The sequence below is a fragment of the Scyliorhinus torazame genome, chromosome 16 (genome assembly GCF_047496885.1).
Source record: "Scyliorhinus torazame isolate Kashiwa2021f chromosome 16, sScyTor2.1, whole genome shotgun sequence".
Taxonomy (NCBI): Eukaryota; Metazoa; Chordata; class Chondrichthyes; order Carcharhiniformes; family Scyliorhinidae; genus Scyliorhinus; species Scyliorhinus torazame.
In genome coordinates, this window is record NC_092722.1 from 120,112,958 (window position 1) to 120,136,614 (window position 23,657).

At 48.2% G+C, this 23,657-nt stretch overlaps 1 protein-coding gene across 1 annotated transcript in view; it reads right to left on the minus strand.

Moving 5' to 3' along the window:
- The window catches only part of asah2 (N-acylsphingosine amidohydrolase 2), a 203,646-nt gene that overhangs the window by 135,936 nt on the left and 44,053 nt on the right, over nucleotides 1-23,657 (minus strand). The window contains exons 4-7 of the mRNA XM_072478944.1: nucleotides 23,337-23,486; nucleotides 21,960-22,136; nucleotides 4,852-4,979; nucleotides 1,843-1,920 (exon numbers count right to left, since the gene is read on the minus strand). Of these exons, the coding sequence (XP_072335045.1) occupies nucleotides 1,843-1,920; nucleotides 4,852-4,979; nucleotides 21,960-22,136; nucleotides 23,337-23,486 (533 nt within the window). The remainder of the gene's footprint in view (nucleotides 1-1,842; nucleotides 1,921-4,851; nucleotides 4,980-21,959; nucleotides 22,137-23,336; nucleotides 23,487-23,657) is intronic.

Below are 23,657 nucleotides of genomic sequence, written 5' to 3' on the forward strand. Positions count from 1 at the left end.
TTAAAAACTGGTGAAGTAATCTGTTTTGATGGTGATTACTGAGGGATATGCTTTTTCCAGGACATTGGGTAAACTTCCTGGATCTTCTTTGATTAATGCCGTGGGATCTTTTACGCCCACCTTCACGGGTCCTTGGCTTCACATCTCATTTGAAGAAATTGGGCCAGATTTGTGTGGAGGAGGCAAGATGGTTGAGTTGGGGAAATGTCTAGATTTGGCAGACGGGTCTTCTTTGAAAGAGCCATCACCGCCATGTTTTTATTCCAGGGAGGCGGGTGGGGGGAGTTGAAATGGAGTTCTCCCCCACCACCTGCGAAGGTAGATCTAGGGTGGCAACAGAACCGGATGGGTAGCTAGGCCAGCAGGATAGAATGCCCATCTCCATTTACTGGGATATCAGCCCAATTTAAATTATGAATATAAGGCATTTAAGGCCTCACCCTTCCCATCACCCCAATGCTCTCTCTATATTCCAATGTCCCCTTATATCCCCAATGCCCCCTTTATGCCCCCTCATATCCACATTCCCACTCCATGCCCCCTTATATTCCCAATTCTCCCTCACACCACCCATGCTCTCCAATGCCTCTCCATGCCACCTTATAACCGCAATGCCCTCACATCCCTCTTCATACCCCAGGTCCGTCCATATCCTCCATAGCCACTCACACAGTATCATGGGTGCAGCTCAGGATGTTTTTGAAATGGATATTAAGAAAAAATAAACTTCTAACTTGTTTATCTCATTCAAACACACCAATGGAAAAATACTTTCCTTCAAAAAAGCCACTCAAAAAACATTCAATCCCAAGTGATCAATCTGTTTTAAGCAAACCACAATTTCACTCAGCACACCAAAGACAGCTAATCTTTGAATAGCCTCTTAAAACAATCAACCAAAATGTTTCTGTGTGATAAGAGATTCTGGACCATTTGAAACTCAGCCAATTATTCAGAATGGGCTCAGCTATGCCCAATAAACCCTGGTAAACAGTCAACAATGGAATCTATTGGAACAGAAAGACCAGATAGAATTTTGTCTGAGCTACACCTGTCTTGTCAGTCAAATCGGGAGTAGGATATGTCCTCTAACGGACAGCTGCTGACATCTGTTTAAGGTATCTGGGCATTTAAATTACTTCAGATTTTTATAATAGACATCCCAATGACAGCCGTAAAAACATACCTCTTATATTACAGCATCTAATTACTTAAACCAGAAGAATTGTTTTTTGTATGTCAAAGCCTGTCAATGAAAGAATTCCAGAGGCAGTTGACTACTTTTTAAAATCCCCCTGTGGAATGAGGGTGTGAACTATTTGTCCTTATTGAAAGGATCCAATTCCGTTAAAAGTGTACGGTGGGGGTGGATCGGGGAAAGTGGTGGGAGGGATCCTTTGAACTCTCAACCCCTTAAATGGAGCTAACAAGGGTGGATGTGCTCCATGTGGGCTAGAGATGGGATTGAGGGTGGGAATCTGGAATTCAGTTCCACTTACCACTTTTAAAGGAGTCCCAAATCATGCCAATTCAACCAAAATCCAACTCAGTGCCTCGGAGAATGTGACACTTCCTCAGTACTGCACTGGAGTGTCAGCCTAGATTAAACCTATCATGGGGGCTTTGAACCTTGCTCAGGGGGGAGAGTGCTTGCACTGAGCTGGGCTAAAAGTACCCAAGCAAATAATATAGTTCCTCATAAACAAATATGCATCATTTTATCAAATTCACAGTTAAAAATTAAGTTTGCGTTGATCTAGAGCTTTGAATTTTAAATGTTGCAGTTATCAGCTGTCTCAAAGTACAACCCATAATGTGATTAAAGATGTGACAATCTCGTACCTGAAAGTTCCAATACCATGTCCATCCAGATCCACCATTTTGAGTAGGACCAGTTCTTTGTCTGTATTTGATGTGTACCTATGTAGATGATAGGATTTAAATTAGCTATGACACAGACTTCATTTTATTTTTTAATAAACATTTTATTGAGGTATTTTTATTGGCACAGACTTCATTTTTTTGAATATTCATTTAATTAAATTTATTTACATTTTTTTTTAATCAATCATTTTATCTGAGTCAACGTGAAAGGATGTTGGGCTGAATTTTCATCCTCGAGGTAAATCGAGGGAGTTGGGAAAATCCCTGGCCAGTAAATATGGGATGTTCATTGTGGGGGGGAGAGTTGGTGGTTGTGGCGGTGGTGTTGCCGGGGGGGGCGGGTCTGTGGTCAGGCAGCCAACCCAAGGAAAAATTCAGGGCAGCAATAGGGGTTGCCAGGTATCGGGCATTTTTCAAGACCCACCCGTCTCTGTGCTTTGGGATTTCATCCCAGTTAGAATGAAAAATGTGATTCCCTCTAGCATTCAATCCTCATACCCCTTCACCCCTCCACAAATTTCTCATGCACCAAACCTGCCACCTCATGGCCCCCTGCCCTGCACCCCACCCTCCCCGTGTGAAAGCTATTCTCAGTGGTGGAGCATAGGTTAAGCATAAATGGAAATAGAGGTTCCAAGCTACGGGCGTGATGCTCCGGCTGTGTTCACCTCTCACTTGAGCGCCACGCGGCCAGTGAATGCGGGAAAGCCCTCCAGTGAGCCTCCAACAGCCTCCACGCCTCGCAAAATTCTCCGGAGTCCCGCGAGACGTCGGATTCAGATCCCCACCCCAAATGGGCAAGACCGAATGGCACTCGTGCAAATGGGTCGGAAACCTATTGCGACCTAGCTGTGCGGGATCCACCGGCCTCCCTCGATTCTTTGGCCTCCCCAGGGAGCTTGCAGCCAGGTGCCGGGCACGCAAACGTGGACCAGGCGGAATGGCATCGGGGGTATCCTGGGCCACCGGAGACCCCTGGGTGATCAGGGTAAGTGCAGGGTGGCTCCCTGGCTCACCCCCTGGAACATGGGCACCGTGGCACTGCCCAGTTGGCACCTTGACACTGCCAACCTGGCACTGACAAGATACCCGGATGGCACTGCCAAGCCAGGAGGAGCACTGTCTGGATGCCAGGTTGGCAGTGCAATGGTGCCCGAGTGCCAGGGTGGAGGCGAGGGGGCCATGCCCAGGAAATTTGGGTGGAGGGCGGGGTTTGAAGGGTGGGGTAGTGTAGGGCAGGTAAGTAGAGGCCTCCAGGAGGTTGGTGGGGGTGATGGATGGGGGTCCTGGAAGGGAGGGGATGTGTAAGGGAGCTTGGGGTGGCCTGAGAGGCGGGCCCCCATGGACCTCATAGCAGGGTGTTTTCACGGGGTTGTGGCGTGGTGTCCATGTATGTGGGGGGTGGCATTGCCCATGGGTGGAGGTGTGGGGGACCCACTAGCTCACTTAGAGATCGGGACACCCTTTCGAAATGGCGGCCCGATCTCCGAGTCCAGCTCCTCAGTGCTAAAAACATTTCTAAGTATGGTCTAAACTGGTGATAAACTCCCCAGGGCCCAAAGAAGTGACTAAGTGTCATTGAATAGAGGTGGGGAACTCCCTGAAAAACGCACCACAAATTAACTCAGGAATTCTTTGGGAGAATCGCGCCCGATGATACAGAGCTGTCCAAGATTTCTCAGGCAGGGTTCAACAAGGTTACAGTGCCATTTAATGATGAGGACCCTGAAACTGATCTGCAGGGACATTTGAGGCCTTGGAGGAGATAAAACCATTGGAACTTTGTGAGAAGGCACAGACCACATATTAATTTTGGAGAATAAGTTATTCTGTAGCAGTGGTGAAGTACACTGGTGCTCCGATGTACCATGCCACACACACTGCTGGGGTAGAGCATCGCAACATTCTGAAAGACTCAATCAATTATTTCTGAAGTGAGTTGATTAGACAAACATGACAGCCATTCTGTGTCAACAGCACCCCACAAACAGCAATGGAAAAGACAGACAGATTTTCAATTTATATTCTGCATTTCATGATCTCAGGGTGTCCTTAAGTACAATGCAGCGTAGCAAGTACTTTGAAAGCGTTGCCATGGCAGCATTGTAGACAAACCCACTGCATTCGAGGTCCAGCCTAAGTTTTATGCTCGAGTCTGTGGAGCAAGTCTCTAACCCAAAACCTCTGAGTCAGAGGTAAGAGGGCAATTGAGGGCAGTTTAAGGTCCTGTGGAAAGACTAACTTACAAGGCAATGTAATGTAACAGGAGGTTACTGTTTATTTTATTTAAAATCATGAATGAGGCAGTGATGATTCTAGTAGTTACTCGAAACATGGACTCAGAAATGCCCGTCTATTACTATGCCATCGAAAACATACAACAAAAGAAATTCCTGACCTCTAATGCATAAAATTGGAATGTGTGCATTTTCAAAAGTAATACTTTCCAAAACAAGTGGAACAATAAATAGTTAAGAAATCGTGTTTCAATGAAATGGGTTTAATTTTTGAATGGCAGTAAATAGAGAAGTTGTTTATATTGTCAGGCAAATATGAAATCACTAGGTGGAGCTATGGTCTGCTATTCAGCAATGTTAGTGACAAGGGACCATGGGGGAAAAAGAACAACTCGAAATAAAAGGGAAAATAATTTGATACATTACATTCTAGGCTTAAAAATTTGTGACGCATGAATTTCACTCATGAATGGACATCATTGTACACTACCAAATCAATGAATGCACAGATACTTCACAGCACAATATTAATATTGTTCGTGTAAATTTATAATGATAGAAAATCTGAAAGTCATTTTAATGGATCACTGAACATCATTACATAAAGCATCATTAAATAATTGAGTTACAATTACTATTGCCCTGCGTTCACCACATATATAGATTGCCCGATTCCTTATCAATTGTATCCAAGTCTAGTATTCAGCTGAGTCCTAGTTGCATTGGGTACCTGGCTCTTTCTCCTTCCGGATTCTGCAAGTACGAATAGGGGCTCCGGTTTATGTTGCTGTCTTCCACTTGTCCCTTATTTACAAATATTCTTCCGGCTTTCATGTTCTTGTGCGCGATATCAATGCTCTGAGGAAATAGGAATTGAAAATATTAAAGCACATTAATGCAGTGAAGATAAAAATTGTTCAAGCTGCACCATTTGAAGCATGTAGCAGGTAGAAATGTGGTCTAGTATGTTCAGCAAAGGAGGTTTGGTAATGTGGTCGCCGTACCTAATTTCTGCGAGGCTTCAAGAGGTGTTTAAAGTCATACCAATTGAGAGGGAGTGAAAATCAAAGGGACAGTTGACCCATAGTGCTCTCACACACCTCAGCCCCCAGAGGTATTTGTAATATAGGTACAAATTAGCAGAAACAAGAATTGGCCATTAGTCTCAATAAGCCTTCGATGAAAGATTTCAAATACCTAAGAAGCACATTTTTCCAGTTTGGTTCCATTGTCATTGTTCTGAGTGATAATAGCAGTAGGTTATTAAGGAACGATTCCGTTTAAAACATTTTAGGTTGTAATGTCATTCTGGAAATGTCATCCTTGAAACATTAAGTGTACTACAAAGTGAAGGTTGTTGCTGCTGTCATGAGAATGTCGCTTTAAGAAATGGTTAGCTGCTCATGTTACTGCAGTGATGTCAGAGTGTGGGTGGAGCTGAGCTCTGGTTCTGCTTTTTAGTTTCACTTTGAGAAAAGCTTGGGTGCGTCTGTCTTTTTGGTTTAGCAGTGTGTTGCAGCTGAAGTCAGAAAAAGCAGCTGTACTATTCATCTCTCTGCCATGAAGGACTATCTCTTGATCATTTGGTGAATTCAGAAGAATTATAAATGTTTTCAGTAGTGACTGTAAACTCTGATGTGCTTATGTTTCAAGGTTTGTTAAGTCTTTGGGGTGTAAAAGGACAGAATACGGGTTACTTAGTGTTGTATTCTTTGAGGGTTACCTTTGAATTAATGGTTGCTAAGATATTCACTGTTTGTTTTAAAAAGGTTAACTTGAGTTCATAGAATAAGCATTGTTTTGCTTTAAAAAAATAACTTTTCCATTTCTGAAGTGCCACACTTGTAGCGTGGGCCGTTTGCTCCCTATACCACAATCTATTAAAAGTTGTGGGTCAGGTGAACTCCATGATACACTTTGGGGGTTCTCTAAAACCTGGCCCATAACAATTGGGGGCTCATCCGGGATAAAAGTCTATCTATTGGATTGGCTTAATGAACTTAAACACAGTGAGGGGTGAGCATATTGTGGTTGGTTTTCAGGTTTAAGTCGGGGAGTGTGTTGTGGACAATGGCTCTTTCAGAGGCTCTGAAGTTTTTGGCGGTGGAGACGGTCACGCGCAGTACCTTACAGACAGAGACTAAAAGCAGACTGTTAGATTTGGCAAAAACATTGCAGTTAACATTACCTGACAAAATGCGAAAAGATGAGATAATTATGGCAGTGACAAAGCATTTAAAGTTGCCTGAGATACAGTTTGACTCATTGGAAATGGCGAAAATTCAGTTACAACTTAAACAAATGGAACATGAGAAAGAATTAAAGCAGCTTGAATACAAAAGAGATAGAGAGGAAAAAGAAAGAGAAAGGGAGATACAGATCAGGGAAAAAGATAAAGAGAGAGAGTTTGAACTTCAGAAAATGGCCATGAAACATGACAGTCAGTTAAAATTGGCAGGTCTAAAGGGAAACATGCAGTTGGATGAGACTGATGAGGATAGTGAGAAAGAGCATCTAAGCCGAAGGTGTGGTGGGGATCTATTTAAATATGTCCAAGCATTGTCAAGGTTTGACGAGAAGGAAGTGGAAGTTTTTTCAAATCATTTGAGAAGGGAGCTAAACAAATGAAATGGCCACAGGACATGTGGGTGTTACTGATTCAAACAAAGCTGGTAGGTAGAGCTAGTGAAGTGTTTGCATCACTACCGGAGGAGGTATCTGGAACGTATGAGGAGGTGAAGAAATCCATCTATTTTTTTTAAAAAAACATTTTTATTAAGGTTTTCATAAAATATCAATAACAAAATGAAAAAAGGAACCCAACAGGGTTAAGTACAAAACATGGTCGAGAAAAGCAACCCTCACTACTCCCCTCCCCCCCTGTACATAAATAATAAATTAACATTAACACCCCGACTTAACACAACTGGCATATACACCCCCCTGGACCCTCCAGTGTAAATAACAGAAACAAAAATAAAGTAAAACCCCCTGCGCCCCCCTCACCCCCCCCCCCCCGAGTTGCTGTTGCCATTGACCAATGTCTACCGTTCTGCCAGGAAGTCTAAGAACGGTTGCCACCGCCTAAAGAACCCTTGTACCGACCCTCTCAAGGCGAATTTCACCCTCTCCAATTTAATGAACCCCGCCATATCGCTGATCAAGGATTCCACGCTTGGGGGCCTTGCATCCTTCCACTGAAGAAGAATCCTTCGCAGGGCTACCAGGGACGCAAAGGCCAGAATACCGGCCTCTTTCGCCTCCTGCACTCACGGCTCCTCTGCCATCCCAAATATTGCGAGCCCCCAGCCCGGTTTGACCCTGGATCCTACCACCCTCGACACCATCCTCGCTACGCCCTTCCAAAATTCCTCCAGCGCTGGGCATGCTCAGAACATATGGGTATGATTTGCTGGGCTCCCTGAGCACCTAACACACCTGTCCTCACCCCCAAAAAACCGGCTCATCCTTGTCCCGGTAATGTGTGCCCTGTGCAGCACCTTAAACTGTATGAGGCTGAGCCTCGCGCACGATGAGGAAGAGTTCACCCTCCCCAGGGCATCTGCCCACGTCCCTTCCGCAATCTCCTCTCCCAACTCTTCCTCCCACTTCCCTTTCACCTCCAACACCGAGGCCTCCTCCTCCTCCTGCATCACCTGGTAAGTTTCCGAGATCTGACCCACTCCCACCCACCCCCCCCCCCCCCCCCCGAGAGCACCCTGTCCTGCACTGTGTGTGGCAGTAGCCCCTGGAATTCCACCACCTGCCGTCTGGCAAACGCCCTTACCTGTAAGTACCTGAAGGTGTTCCCCGGGGGGAGCCCGTACTTCTCCTCCAGCTCACCCAGGCTCGCGAACTTCCCGTCCATAAACAGGTCCCCCAACTTTCGTATCCAAGCCCTGCGCCACCCCAAAAACCCTCCACCTGTTCTCCCGTATTGGGGTCCACGCCGAGGCTTCTCCCTATGCCGCCTCCACTGCCCCCAAATTTTGAGGGCCGCCACCACCACCAGGCTCGTGGTATACCTCCTTGGAGGGAGCGGAGCGGCGCCGTTGCCAGCGCCCCCAGACTCGTACCCACACAAGACGCCGTCTCCAGCCTCTTCCATGCAGCCCCCTCCCCCTCCATCACCCACTTGTGCACCATCGTCGCATTGGCGGGCCAATAGTACCCACAGAGTTTGGGCAGCGCCAGTCCCTCACTATCTCTACTCCGCTCCAGGAACACCCTTCTCACCCTCGGAGTCCCTTGCGCCCACACAAACCCCATTATACTCCTGTTAACCCGCCTAAAAGAAGCCTTCAGGATAAACACGGGGAGGCACTGGAACAGGAACAAAAACCTTGGGAGCACCGTCATTTTAATTGACTGCACCCTACCCGCCAAGGACAGCGGCAACACATCCCACCTCTTGAACTCCTCCTCCATTTGCTCCACCAGCTTTGTAAAATTAAGCCTATGCAGGCCTCTCCCCAGCTCCTGGCCACCTGGACCCCCAAATACCTGAAGCCCCTCTCCGCCCTTTTTAGTGGGAGCTCGCCAATCCCCCTCTCCTAGTCCCCTGGGTGAACCACGAACAGCTCGCACTTCCCCATGTTGAGCTTGTACCCCGAATTCCCCAAGAATCCTCATTACCTCCGGCATTCTCCCCACCGGGTCCGCCACATATAGCAGCAGGTCGTCTGCATAGAGCGACACCCTATGCTCCTCCCCATCCCGCACCAACCCCCTCCAGTTCCTTGACTCCCTCAGTGCCATAGCCAGGGGTTCAATCGCCAGTGCGAAGAGCAGGGGGGACAGGGGACACCCCTGCCTCGTCCCTCGGTACAACGGAAAGTACCCGGACCTCCTCCTGTTTGTGGCCACACTCGCCATCGGGACCTCATACAACAGCCTAACCCACCTGACAAACCCCTCCCCAAACCCGAACCTCTTCAGCACCTCCCAAAAGTATCCCCACTCTACCCTATCGAAGGCCTTCTCAGCGTCCATCACCACCACTATCTCCGCCTCCCCCTCCCTCGCCGGCACCATGATAACGTTCAAAAGCCTCCGCACATTCGCGTTCAACTGTCTTCCCTTCACAAACCCCGTCTGGTCTTCATGGATGATCTGCGGCACACAATCCTCACTCCTCGTGGCTAAGACCTTCGCCAGCACCTTGGCATCTACATTCAGCAACAAAATTGGTCTGTAAGACCCAGACTGCAGGGGATCCTTGACCCGCTTCAGGATCAAGGAGATCAGTGCCCGGGACATTGTCGGGGGCAAAGCCCCCCCCCTCCCTTGACACATTGAAGGTCCTGACTAGCAACGGGCCCAACAGGTCCATATATTGTTGATAGAATTCGACCGGGAAACCGTCCGGCCCCGGTGCCTTCCCCACCTGCATGCTTCCCATCAGCTCCTCCAGCCCAATCGGGGCCCCCAATCCCGCCACCAGTCCCTCTTCCACCTTTGGAAACCTCAATTGGTCCAGGAATCGGCCCATCCCTCCCTCCTCCCGTGGGGGCTCGGATTGGTACAATTCCTCGTAAAAGTCCCTGAAGACCCCATTGATGCCAACCCCACTCTGCACCACACTCCCACCCCTGTCCTTAACTCCCCCGATCTCCCAAGCTGCGTCCCGCTTCCGAAGCGGATGCGCCAGCATCCGGCTTGCCTTTTCCCCATACTCATAAATCGCCCCCTGGGCCTTCCTCCACTGCACCACTGCCTTCCTGGTGGTCACCAGCTCGAATTCGGCCTGGAGGCTGCGCCTCTTCCTGAACAATCCTTCCTTGGGCACCTCCGCATACCTCCTGTCTACTCTCACCATCTCCCCCACCAGCCTCTCCCTCTCCCCCCACTCCTTGTGGGCCCTAATAGAGATCAGCTCTCCCCTCACCACCGCCTTCAGCGCCTCCCATACCATCCCCACTCGGACCTCCCCGTTGTCGTTGGTCTCCAAGTACCTCTCTATACTTCCTCGGACCCGCTCGCTCACCTCCTCGTCCGCCAACAGCCCCACCTCCAAGTGCCACAACGGGCGCTGGTCCCTCTCCTCCCCCATCTCCAAGTCCACCCAATACGGGGCGTGGTCCGAAATGTCTATTGCCGAATACTCAGTATCCTCTACTCTCGCGATCAGCGCCCTACTCAAAATGAAAAAGTCGATTCGGGAATAAGTCTTATGGACATGTGAGAAGAATGAAAATTCCCTAGCCCCCGGCCTTGCAAATCTCCAAGTGTCCACCCCTCCCATCTGGTCCATAAACCCCCTCAGCACTCTAGCCGCCGCCGGCTTCCTACCCGTCCTAGACCTGGAGCGATCCAGTGCCGGAACCAGCACTGTGTTAAAGTCTCCCCCCATTATCAGGCCCCCCACTTCCAATTCTGGGATCCGACCCAACATACGCAGCATAAAACCCGCATCGTCCCAATTCGGGGCATACACATTGACCAGTACCACCCTCTCTCCCTGCAACTTACCACTCACCATTACGTACCTACCGCCATTATTTGCCACACTGCTCAACACCTCGAATGACACTTTCTTTCCTACCAAGATCGCCACCCCTCGATTTTTGGCATCCAGCCCAGAGTGAAACACCTGACCTACCCACCCTTTCCTCAATCTTACCTGGTCTGCCACCTTCAGGTGTGTCTCCTGGAGCATAACCACATCCGCCTTCAGCCCCTTCAGGTGTGCGAACACGCGGGCCCGCTTAACCGGCTTATTCAGTCCCCTTACATTCCAGGTTATCAGCCGGATCAGGGGGCTACCCGCCCCCCCGCCCCTGCCGACTAGCCATAACCCCTCCTCGGCCAGCCACGCGCCTGCACCCCACACCCGGCCCGTTCCCCACGGCGGCATACCCCCGTCTCGACTCTCCCCCACTCGCTCCAGCTCTCCCTTGACCATAGCAGCAGCAACATGATTCCCCCCCCCCCCCCCCCGTCTAGGACCCATCCTAGCTGATTTACTCCCCCCATTGCACTTCCGCAAGTCAGCTGACTCCTGCTGACCCCGGCCACTCCCGCCTCTCCTTCGACTCCTCCCATTGTGTGACACACCCTCCTCTCCCATTCCCCATCCATAGGCTCTCCCCCTCTCCCTTCCATTCTAAGCGCGGGAAACCACCCTCGCTTCCCCGCCCCGGCCACACCCCCTCCAGTCTTCAGCGCGGGTAAAAGCCCGCGCTTTCCACCTACCCGGCCCCGCCACCTCTGACGCAGCTCCTTTTACAGGCCCAATCCCCTCATCCCCGACTTGGGCCTCCCCCTCCCCCGCCCCCTCCCCCGTGGGGACCCATCTCACCGCCGGCCACCACCCCTGTTCCGTTTACCTACCCCCCTCCAAGAGCCCCCCCGACCAACTCAACTCAGTTTTGCACTGAGTGCTGAATTTGGTGCATTTTGAGTGCTATAGTAAGAGTTTGGTGACCGAGGGAATATAAGGCTTCATTTTTATCTAAAGTTTAGTCTTTCTTTTATTTAGTTAATTAACTTAAAAGTTGCTGTTTGGTTTAGAAGAAGGTGAATTTTCAATCAGCTTTAAACAAGCTTCTACTTGTAGGCACTTGCAGCTGGAGCTTGTTAATTAGTTAATTGGATTAGGCCAGTTTTCAGAGGCTAGATTCACAGTATAAAAGTGATCCCCTACAGTGCAGACTTTGTTTGCACTGAGTGCTGAATTTAGTGCATTTGAGTGCTATAGTGAGAGTTTTGTGACTGAGGGAGTGCTGAATTGGTGCGTTTGAGTGCTATAGTGAGAGTTTGGTGACTGAGGGAGTGCTGAATTTAGTGCATTTGAGTGCTATAGTGAGAGTTTGGTGACTGAGGGAGTGCTGAATTGGTGCATTTGAGTGCTATAGTGAGAGTTTGGTGACTGAGGGAGTGCTGAATTGGTGCATTTGAGTGCGATAGTGAGAGTTTGGTGACTGAGGGAGTGCTGAATTGGTGCATTTGAGTGCGATAGTGAGAGTTTGGTGACTGCGGGAGTGCTGAATTTAGTGCATTTGAGTGCTATAGTGAGAGTTTGGTGACTGAGGGAGTGCTGAATTTAGTGCATTTGAGTGCTATAGTGAGAGTTTGGTGACTGAGGGAGTGCTGAATTGGTGCATTTGAGTGCTATAGTGAGAGTTTGGTGACTGAGGGAGTGCTGAATTTAGTGCATTTGAGTGCTATAGTGAGAGTTTGGTGACTGAGGGAGTGCTGAATTGGTGCATTTGAGTGCTATAGTGAGAGTTTGGTGACTGAGGGAGTGCTGAATTGGTGCATTTGAGTGCGATAGTGAGAGTTTGGTGACCGAGGGAGTTAGGTGAGGAGGGAGTAAGTCGCTCCTTTCATTTCGTTTCCTACATTTCCGCAAAGAGCGAGAAGGGAGCCAGGAGTTTACAGACAGTGTAGCTGACTGGGAGCAGAGTCGGAGGGCTGAGATCTAGTTAGTCCACAGGGCAGCTATATTCTGTCAGGTAAGAGGGGATGGAGGCTAGGCCAGTTGCATGCTGCGCCTGTAGGATGTGGGTGGTGAGGGATACCACCGGTGTCCCTGCGGACTATACCTGCGGGAAGTGCACCCAACTTCAGCTCCTCAAAGACCGTGTTAGGGAACTGGAGCTGAAGATGGATGAACTTCGGATCATCCGGGAGGCAGAGGGGGTGATTGAGAAGAGTTACAGGGAGGTAACCACACCCAAGGTACAGGACAAGAATAGCTGGGTTACAGTCAGGGGGGAAAAAAAAAACAGGCAGACAGTGCAGGGATCCCTCGTGGCCGTTCCCCTTCAAAACAAGTATACCGTTTTGGATGCTGTTGGGGGGGATGACCTACAGGGGGAAGGCCCTAGCGGCCAGGTCTCTGGCACTGAGTCTGGCTCTGGGGCTCAGAAGGGAAGGGGGTAGAATAGAAAAGCAATAGTTGTAGGAGATTCAATGGTTAGGGGAATAGATAGGAGATTCTGTGGTCACGAGCGAGACTCCCGGAAGGTATGTTGCCTCCCGGGTGCCAGGGTCAGAGATGTCTCGGATCGTGTCTTCAGGATCCTTAAGGGGGAGGGTGAGCAGCCAGAAGTCATGGTGCACATTGGTACCAACGACATAGGTAGGAAAAAGGATGTGGAGGTAATAAACAAGTTTAGGGAGTTAGGCTGGAAGTTAAAAGCCAGGACAGACAGAGTTGTCATCACTGGTTTGTTGCCGGTACCACGTGGTAGCGAGGCTAGGAATAGAGAGAGAGTGCAGTTGAACACGTGGCTGCAGGAATGGTGTAGGAGGGAGGGCTTCAGGTATTTGGATAATTGGTGCACATTCTGGGGAAGGTGGGACCTGTACAAGCAGGACGGGTTGCATCTGAACCAGAGGGGCACCAATATCCTGGGAGGGAGGTTTTCTAGTACTCTTCGGAAGGGTTTAAACTAATTTGGCAGGGGAATGGTAACCGGGTTTGTAGTCCAGCAACTAAGGTAGCCGATATTCAGGACGCCAAAGCGTGTAATGAGGCAGTGGGGAAGGGAACACTGACAAAGGAGAGTACTTGCAGGCACGGAGATGGGTTGAAGTGTGTATACTTCAACGCAAGAAGCATCAGGAATAAGGTGGGTGAACTTAAGGCATGGATCGGTACTTGGGACTACGATGTGGTGGCCATCACGGGAACTTGGATAGAAGAGGGGCAGAAATGGTTGTTGGAGGTCCCTGGTTATAGATGTTTCAGTCAGATTAGGGAGGGTGGTAAATGAGGTGGGGGGGTGGCATTGTAAATTAGAGATAGTATAACAGCTGCAGAAAGGCAGTTCGAGGAGTATCACCCTAATGAGGTAGTATGGGTTGAAGTCAGAAATAGGAAAGGAGCAGTCACCTTGTTAGGAGTTTTCTATAGGCCCCCCCAATAGTAGCAGAGATGTGGAGGAACAGATTGGGAAACAGATTTTGGAAAGGTGCAGAAGTCACAGGGTAGTAGTCATGGGTGACTTTAACTTCCCAAATATTGAGTGGAAACTCTTTAGATCAAATAGTTTGGATGGGGTGGTGTTTGTGCAGTGTGTCCAGGAAGCTTTTCTAACACAGTATGTAGATTGTCCGACCAGAGGAGGGGCAATATTGGATTTAGTACTTGGTAATGAACCAGGGCAAGTGATAGATTTGTTAGTGGGGGAGCATTTTGGAGATAGTGACCACAATTCTGTGACTTTCACTTTAGTAATGGAGAAGGATAGGTGCGTGCAACAGGGCAAGGTTTACAATTGGGGGAAGGGTAAATACGATGTTGTCAGACAAGAATTGAAGTGCATAAGTTGGGAACATAGGCTGTCAGGGAAGGACACAAGTGAAATGTGGAACTTGTTCAAGGAACAGGTACTACGTGTCCTTGATATGTATGTCCCTGTCAGGCAGGGAAGAGATGGTCGAGTGAGGGAACCATGGTTGACAAGAGAGGTTGAATGTCTTGTTAAGAGGAAAAAGGAGACTTATGTAAGGCTGAGGAAACCAGGTTCAGACAGGGCATTGGAGGGATACAAGATAGCAAGGAGAGAACTGAAGAAAGGGATTAGGAGAGCTAAGAGAGGGCATGAACAATCTTTGGCGGGTAGGATCAAGGAAAACCCCAAGGCCTTTTACACATATGTGAGAAATATGAGAATGACTAGAGCGAGGGTAGGTCCGATCAAGGACAGTAGCGGGAGATTGTGTATTGAGTCTGAAGAGATAGGAGAGGTCTTGAACGAGTACTTTTCTTCTGTATTTACAAATGAGAGGGGCGATATTGTTGGAGAGGACAGTGTGAAACAGACTGGTAAGCTCGAGGAAATACTTGTTAGGAAGGAAGATGTGTTGGGCATTTTGAAAAACTTGAGGATAGTCAAGTCCCCCGGGCCTGACGGGATATAACCGAGGATTCTATGGGAAGCAAGATATGAAATTGCAGAGCCGTTGGCAATGATCTTTTCGTCCTCACTGTCAACAGGGGTGGTACCAGGGGATTGGAGAGTGGCGAATGTCGTGCCCCTGTTCAAAAAAGGGACTAGGGATAACCCTGGGAATTACAGGCCAGTTAGTCTTACTTCGGTGGTAGGCAAAGTAATGGAAAGGGTACTGAAGGATAGGATTTCTGAGCATCTGGAAAGACACTGCTTGAGTAGGGATAGTCAGCACGGATTTGTGAGGGGTAGGTCTTGCCTTACAAATCTTATTGAATTCTTTGAGGAGGTGACCAAGCATGTGGATGAAGGTAAAGCAGTGGATGTAGTGTACATGGATTTTAGTAAGGCATTTGATAAGGTTCCCCATGGTAGGCTTCTGCAGAAAGTAAGGAGGCATGGGATAGTGGGAAATTTGGCCAGTTGGATAACGAACTGGCTAACTGATAGAAGTCAGAGAGTGGTGGTGGATGGCAAATATTCAGCCTGGATCCCAGTTACCAGTGGCGTACCGCAGGGATCAGTTCTGGGTCCTCTGCTGTTTGTGATTTTCATTAATGACTTGGATGAGGGAGTTGAAGGGTCGGTCAGTAAATTTGCAGACGATACGAAGATTGGTGGAGTTGTGGATAGTAAGGAGGGCTGTTGTCGGCTGCAAAGAGACATAGATAGGATGCAGAGTTGGGCTGAGATGTGGCAGATGGAGTCTAACCCTGAAAAGTGTGAGGTTGTCCATTTTGGAAGGACAAATATGAATGCGGAATACAGGGTTAACGGTAGAGTTCTTGGCAATGTGGAGGAGCAGAGAGATCTTGGGGTCTATGTTCATACATCTTTGAAAGTTGCCACTCAAGTGGATAGAGCTGTGAAGAAGGCCTATGGTGTGCTCGCGTTCATTAACAGAGGGATTGAATTTAAGAGCCGTGAGGTGATGATGCAGGTGTACAAAACTTTGGTAAGGCCACATTTGGAGTACTGTGTACAGTTCTGGTCACCTCATTTTAGGAAGGATGTGGAAGCTTTGGAAAAGGTGCAAAGAAGATTTACTAGGATGTTACCTGGAATGGAGAGTAAGTGTTACGAGGAAAGGTTGAGGGTGCTAGGCCTTTTCTCATTAGAACGGAGAAGGATGAGGGGCGACTTGATAGAGGTTTATAAGATGATCAGGGGAATAGATAGAGTAGACAGTCAGAGACTTTTTCCCCGGGTGGAATAAACCATTACAAGGGGACATAAATTTAAGGTGAAAGGTGGAAGATATAGGAGGGATATCAGAGGTAGGTTCTTTACCCAGAGAGTAGTGGGGGCATGGAATGCACTGCCTGTGGAAGTAGTTGAGTCGGAAACATTAGGGACCTTCAAGCAGCTATTGGATAGGTACATGGATTACGGTAAAATGATATAGTGTAGATTTATTTGTTCTTAAGGGCAGCACGGTAGCATTGTGGATAGCACAATTGCTTCACAGCTCCAGGGTCCCAGGTTCGATTCCGGCTTGGGTCACTGTCTGTGTGGAGTCTGCATGTCCTCCCCGTGTCTGCGTGGGTTTCCTCCGGGTGCTCCGGTTTCCTCCCACAGTCCAAAGCTGTGCAGGGTAGGTGGATTGGCCATGATAAATTGCCCTTAGTGTCCAAAATTGCCCTTGGTGTTGGGTGGAGGTGTTGCGTTTGGGTCGGGTGCTCTTTCCAAGAGCCGGTGCAGACTCAGGGGGCCGAATGGCCTCCTTCTGCACTGTTCTATGTTAAAACAGTGCCCAACCCACCCCAACCACCCTCACCGGCCCGAAAGAGAAAAACACAGAGAAAAAGAAACCAAGAGCAAAGCAAAGTATTTTTACTGTGTACATTTCTTAGTGGATGGTGCAAAAGTGAAAAATGAAACCATCTTGGGGGAGGTGCCTTTAAGAACTGGATGTTTACGCAACGTACCTTTAAGAAAACAGTGATGTCAGAGAGTGGGCTGAGGTCAGGTCAGCCATTTTGCAGTTTAGTTTTGCAGGTTTTTAGTCTCAGTTTTAAAAAGAGCTGGTGTGTGTCTGTGTTTTTGCAGTGAGCTGGATCTGCTGTGGTCTCTGCCATGAAAGACTATCTCTGGATCATTTTGGGGTTCTGAAATCACCTCGCCCATAACAATATTAATTTGGACTGGGACCAGGAGAGCCAGGATGCCAGGGCTATGCACTTCACCCACTTAGCAGGCATGCTCAAGGTGCAGGGTGTGATAGACTTTACCCACATGGCCCTGCAGTCTCCATGGCTTCATGTGGCACCATTCACGAAACACAAAGGATTTCACCCTCAATGTCCAGCTGGTTTGTGACCACATGATGAGCATAATACAAGTGTGTGCCTGTTTCCAGAGAGTGTCCATGACAGTTACATTTTGGGATGCTCACAGGTCCAAGATGGTTTTGAGGGAGAACAGTGGGTGGAGGAATTGCTCCTCGGTGACAGGAGTTATCCACTCAGGAGATGGCTAATGATGCCACTGTGCCACATGATGCCACATGTGCGGAGACTCATGCATCAGTGCACGCATTGGTCGAGCAGGTGATTGGACAGCTGAAGATGTGGTTCCGGTGCTTGGACCATTCGGGAGGGTGCACTCCAGTACAGCTCCCGGAGGGTGCTCATTATTGTGATTTGCTGTGCTCTCCACAACTTGGTGCTACAAAGGGCAAACCAGCTGAAGCAGGAGGAGACGGAGGAGCGTGACATCTCCTGGGATGAGGAGGCGGTCAAGGAGGACAGCGAGGCGCTACCACAGAGGAGGAGGAGGAAGGACCTCGGGCCATGGCCATAGACCGACGAGCTAGGGATGGCCTCATAGCCTCTCAGTTTGGGGGCAACCAGGGCAAGGGAGTGAGGAGCTGTCCCACTGTGGGGAGTGAATTCTCATCTTAACTGTGTTGCCAGCGGTAGGTTTTCGTGGTTCCAGGTTCATGGGCAGGGTGGTAAAGCCATTCGGCTCTGCAGAAGCATGATGATGGTCTGCATTGAGGACAGAGTGATGTTCCACTCATGCTCAGCGACATGTGTGACTCCTGCCTGACAGAGAATGCACCCTGTCAATCAATGGGCTTATCATGGGGTTCAGAGACACAGGATGAGCTCTCAGCTGCTTCAGCCCCCTTCGTGTTCCTCCAACTAATCTCCACGGTAGGTCAGCCTCTCTCAGCCCATGCCATCCTCATCACTAGAGAAGAGTGGCAGCAACAAAAGGACTGAGCGTTGATGCTAGTGGGGAGGGGGGGCGGGTGGTGATTACAGTTTCTTAATCTTCTTCACCCTCCCACTACATCTAGGTGTATCCCCAGGATCCACAGCTGAGGGTGAGGCAGTCTGCTGCCTTCCACAACCAGTTGACTGAGATCACCTTGGAAAGCATCCCCTGGGGCGCTGGCCTTTGAATGTCGGGGCCTACCTTTGGGCTGCACGGGCGTAGCAGTGCTACCCTCCATGGTGTGTGGGCTGGAGGTTTGTCACTCACAGGGAAGGAGGTGTCAGATAGGCTGGACATCCCCAGGGCCCCCTGGAGGGGAGGGCCTGGGTTGCGCCCCTGCTGATCCTCTTCCCTTCGGGTGTCACCCACTGGTGAGGAAGGGGTGACAGCATCCCTCCTCGGACTGCCCAGGGCAACTGAAGTGAGATTCAGAAGACCCGCTGTTCTCTGGCACTGACACTCATGGATTCTCACCAGTGCCTCCACTATGCTGTTAAAGCCCTGCACATGGAACTAATGTCCTCAGCCATGGAGATCATGAGCTGAGCCATGGAGCAGACATCCCCCGCCATTGAGTGCATGTCCTGCACCAAGATCTCCACTGCAGATGTCACCCTCGCAGTATTGGCCTTATTATGTTGGTGTGAGGGCACCATCTCCTCAGACAGAAGACGACGGGACTCCTCCAGGTGGCCCTGTGAGTCCGAGGAAGTTATCCTTCCTGATTCTCGTGTCTCTGCCTTTGTAGTTCCAACAGCTTTGGGAAGACCATACCCAGGGGCATGTCATTGACCAGTGTTCAGCAGTGTCCTGGGCTCTGGCATACCTCTGGGTGCCAGATCCCTGGGACGTTGCTGCTTCTGCCTGCTGTGGATCATTAACTGTGAGGTGCTCGCCAGTGAGTGAACCAGAAGCCTGCCTAATACTTAATCCCACCGAGGTGTGAATATCTGTGCTGGTGGAGGGTAAGGGTGACAGATGTAATGCCTCCTCAATGGCGATGTCAGTGGATCAGTGGTACCCAGGGAGTGTCCCGGTTGTACCCCGGACTGCTCGTTTCATTGTCCTGCAAGGGAAGGGAGATGGCATTAGAGCATCACTGGGGATAAATTATGCGAGATGTTTACTCATGTGACCCTTGATAAATAGCTGTCTATCCTTAGGCTTCCCACTTTTGCTCGCCGCCACCCACACAGGCTCGGTCTTCCTCCTGCCCGGCCAGCTCTTTCCTCATTTGGGGTGAGGCTGCGGAACTCTCCATCACTCCGGGTGGCTGTGCCCTAACATGCCAGTTGTGCTCGATTTTGTCCTGCGGAAAGACAGGTGAGGAGATTGTTGGCAGGGGTCCTGCCAGTTCAGGTGGTTGAGGAGTAGCATGCATGGGATTGGAGTGGGAGCAGGGATGTGAGGAACAGAGTAGAGACTGGGGGCAGCATGGGAATTGGGGGCGCGGGAAAGGGGGCCTCGTGACAGGTGGAAAACCTACAAGGTGGCTGGGTGGGAGATCACCTTAGAGGTGCGAGCAGTGGGCAAGGGGGTTCTGCGTGAGACCACAGGTCCTGCAGCAAGACAGCTAGACTTACCCCGGCCCCACGAAGAAGGTCATTAATTTTTCTTCAGCACTGTTGCCCTGTCCTCTTCTGGAGGGAGCTACCACTTACTAAAGCATCCACAGCCTCCCAGGCAGGGGTGGTCACCTTGCTGGAGGGACACCAGCAGAAACACGGGTACAGGAGGTCCTACCTCTGCTGGATTCCATGCAGCTCTGGTCAGTGCTCCCTCCCAGAATCTTGGAGCAGGCTTTTTAGCTGCCATCCCCTTGGTTGGATGTGGAACAAGTGCTGGGGAGGCGTTTAAATGGAGCTCCCCAGTGATTAAGTTTCCCCAGCGAGAGCGAATCAGCAGGAGGCCAACAAAAGTGGCCTCTATATGAAGAAAGAAACTTTTGCTTGAGAGAGTCAAATTTCTGTAAGTTTTTCTGTCGATGCCACTGGCAGGATTCGTATCATTTTTCTCACCAGAACAGAGACTTTGCCATTTTCTGGTAAGATTCCGCTCAATAGCTACAGATATAATTCTTGCGTGTGTGGTCAAGCATCTTAAGAGGTTATGCCTTCAAGTGAAATACAGGCATTTTGTGTCACGTTTGCCGATATGTTTGATTGACAGCTTTCCAAGTTTGAGCTGTGTATATTTAAATTTCCTGTGTGCTGTCATCTCTTTCAGAATTATTTCTAATCAGGTGTTGCAATAATTGGGTAGTCTATTAAATATCAGAGATATGCCGAAAGGTGATGCCATAAATGGTCAGTGACAAACTACTGCAAAGATTCAGAAGAGAGGTTAAAAAAGAAAGAAAAATAAAGCACTTTGAATTTTCTGGAGCTTTTCATAACCTTTTAGATGTTCCAAAACACTTTACGGTCAATGATGAACATTTGAAGTGTAGTCACTGTTGCAATGTCAGAAACGCAGCACCCAATTTAAATGCAAAAAGCTCCTCCCACAAATGCCACAATAATCTGTTATTCTTTTTTTTTAATGATGTTAGTTGAGGGATAAATATTCAATACCAGAGAAGATACTCTGCTTTTCTTTCAATACTGCCATGGGACCTTCTACGTTGTAAAGAACTTGCAAAATCCTGGTCTGTTTCATGTTTCTTGTTTAATGCCTGTCCTACTGGCTGGTTTTAAAATCACAGACTTTTCGTTTTGGACTGAACCCTCCCCCCCTCATCCCCCTCTGCAAGCTGCTATGTGGACTGATCGGGCAGATTCCCCCCCAAATTCACTATGCCCTGTGACATAGCCTGTGATGTCATGTTGATGGACTTGGCAAGCAGCCAATTGGCTCGTTTAAAATCCAGGCCTTGGCAGATTCTCATTTGGGGAGCTTCTAAGAAACTTCTGGAATAGGAGAAGCCCCATTTTGTCAGTTCTAAAAGATCCAGGCATGAAGCAGCTTTAAGGTACTCTCTCTCAACTCTCTCTGCCAGGTGATTTAAGGGGCTCTCAGCCAGACCTGTGAAAGGCACTTCTATTTAAAAGTCTGTAGGTAGTAGCCAGACCTGTGAAGTGAACTATTGGTTTGAAAGGCTGCGAACTGGTTCTCTGACCAGGTCTGTAACAGTTTATTCGCGTGGAGCGAATCGAATTAGCTGCTGACTGGCATCTGTAAACTTGGGGACCTCCGGCAGAGGCCCTTTACGATAGGCCAGCAGGCTTTAAGTAGCATCAGCTGACTTGACTTCGAGTAGCGTGACAAACTTGTCCACATCATCTAGAAGAACACTGCAATGCGAGAGAGCAGTGCATTTTCTGATAGGCCATCATTTGAATGGTCTGTAAATGTGATGGCCTGTCTGCCTGTCCAGCTGGATACTCTGAAGCAGAGCAGGGTGGTCTTCTCATGTCCTGGTTCACATTCTCCCTTCAACTAACAGCATGAAAAACAAATTATAAGATGAATTATTCATTTGCTGTTTGTGGGACATGCTGATACAAAATTGCTGCCAGAACAGTAATTAATTGGTTGTGATGCATCTTGGACTGTTCTTCTTCTATCTATGAGTAATGCCATCGGGGAATTGACTCTTTTATACTGTACATCCACGTTTTACTAACTTAATCAACATCCATTATTTAATGTTAGTATTTGTACAACTTAAATATAACCATTGATCCATACTGAAGTACAAAAGAGAATGTCTAACCTTCATTATGCCATTGATTAAGGCATTGACTGAAGGCTTAATGTAGCCTTTACTTGTGACCAGGCAGAGTGTGTACTGAAAGTAGCCTGCTGGGCCAGAGTGGGTATGAGTACCACTCAAGACAACATTGTCTTGCCTGTACAGATCCCTGTATTTGCTCTTCAGTCTTTTTAGAACCTAAAATAGACAATAGTATTCATATTAGATATAACATAACTAGCTCAAAGAAATTATATTGATTAACCTGTTGGTAATATACTTTTGAACAAAAAGGCAAAATAAGATCATGGAGAACATGATTACTAATTTCTGTGATTATATTTAATGCTGTAATTTTATAAATAAGGGATCAATGGAACAGATAAAGCAGAAAGTACATTGATCAGGATATCATGTGACATTGCATTATGTAATACAAAACTAATAGAGGGAAATGACGAAATACATACATTAACAAACGCAAAATGTCTAGAATAAAATGGAAATGTACAATGCAGGCAGAGTTGCAAAGATTGCAGCAAAAGCACAATATTATGTCCCATGACAGTCAATGTTCAGAGAGTGACAAAATAAACATTACTTTCATATACTTCAGCAGAAAAACGTCAATAATCGCTCTGAAGAAAAGAGAAGGAAATTCTTGAACACATTTAAAATCCAATGTCCAAGGCTAATATCAGTTCATGCAAGAACTAGAGTGAAAAGATTAAGCTGATTATTCTATCCTCATGGGAAGATGAAAATATGTGACGCTTTTACAGTATCAATCCTAGAAACAGGGAAATATTCCATGAAGATTAGAAAAAACATTGCCACACTTGAACTTGCAGAAACGATGGGGGGAGAAATTCAGTTAATTCCGGGTTCCAGCACAAAAGAGGTGGCACAATATGGTAAGGGCAATTTGGCATGGGCAACAAACACTGGCCTAGCCAGCAATGCCCACATCCCATAAATTCATTTATTTTTAAATATGGAGCTGTTAGACAATAGCCTGGGGCCTGATCTGTCCTATACCAGCAAGTTATGGACACCACTTGTGTGTCCCAATTAATGCAGCTTGCCAGTGCTGGCCTGAGGAATTTTGTTTTGGAGGTCCGATCCATCATTGAGTTGGCCTGGGGACTAGGTCCTGGACGAGGATGAAGTTAGGGTCAAAGGAGTAAGAGCCCAGGCCAGAAACAGCCTGCAATATTTTTTCGGACACTTCTGCTCCCCCTGGCACTACAGAAATGGAACAATTGAAAGGTTTGCTTGCTTTCCTCTGAAGGGCCCACTGATCATTTAAGTCCAATTGGTCAGGCTGCTGAGCATCAGCATAGGTTGAAAGGAGGCGGGAGATACTTCAGCCAAGATGGCGACAAGAGTTCTGCTTACCTCTAATCTGAGCTTTTGTGATACCATTCCAATGTCAGCACTGACAAACACAACTCTCTTTGAATTGCTAGGGTCTGCCACAATAAAAGCTCGACTGTATAGACGATTATGGAGCCCTGCAGCGGTCTGCTCTGGATTGGCATATCCCATCTACACATTAACAAAAACAAGTGTTTACAGCATGAAAATCACATGGCATTTTCCTTTTAGTCACATCAGAATTATACAGATGGGCCTTTCATATTATTAGTATTTAATGTTCATCTGGTGGTTGTCAGAGCTAGTGCAAAAATTGATTCTGTCACCTTCGTTCCTGACAAG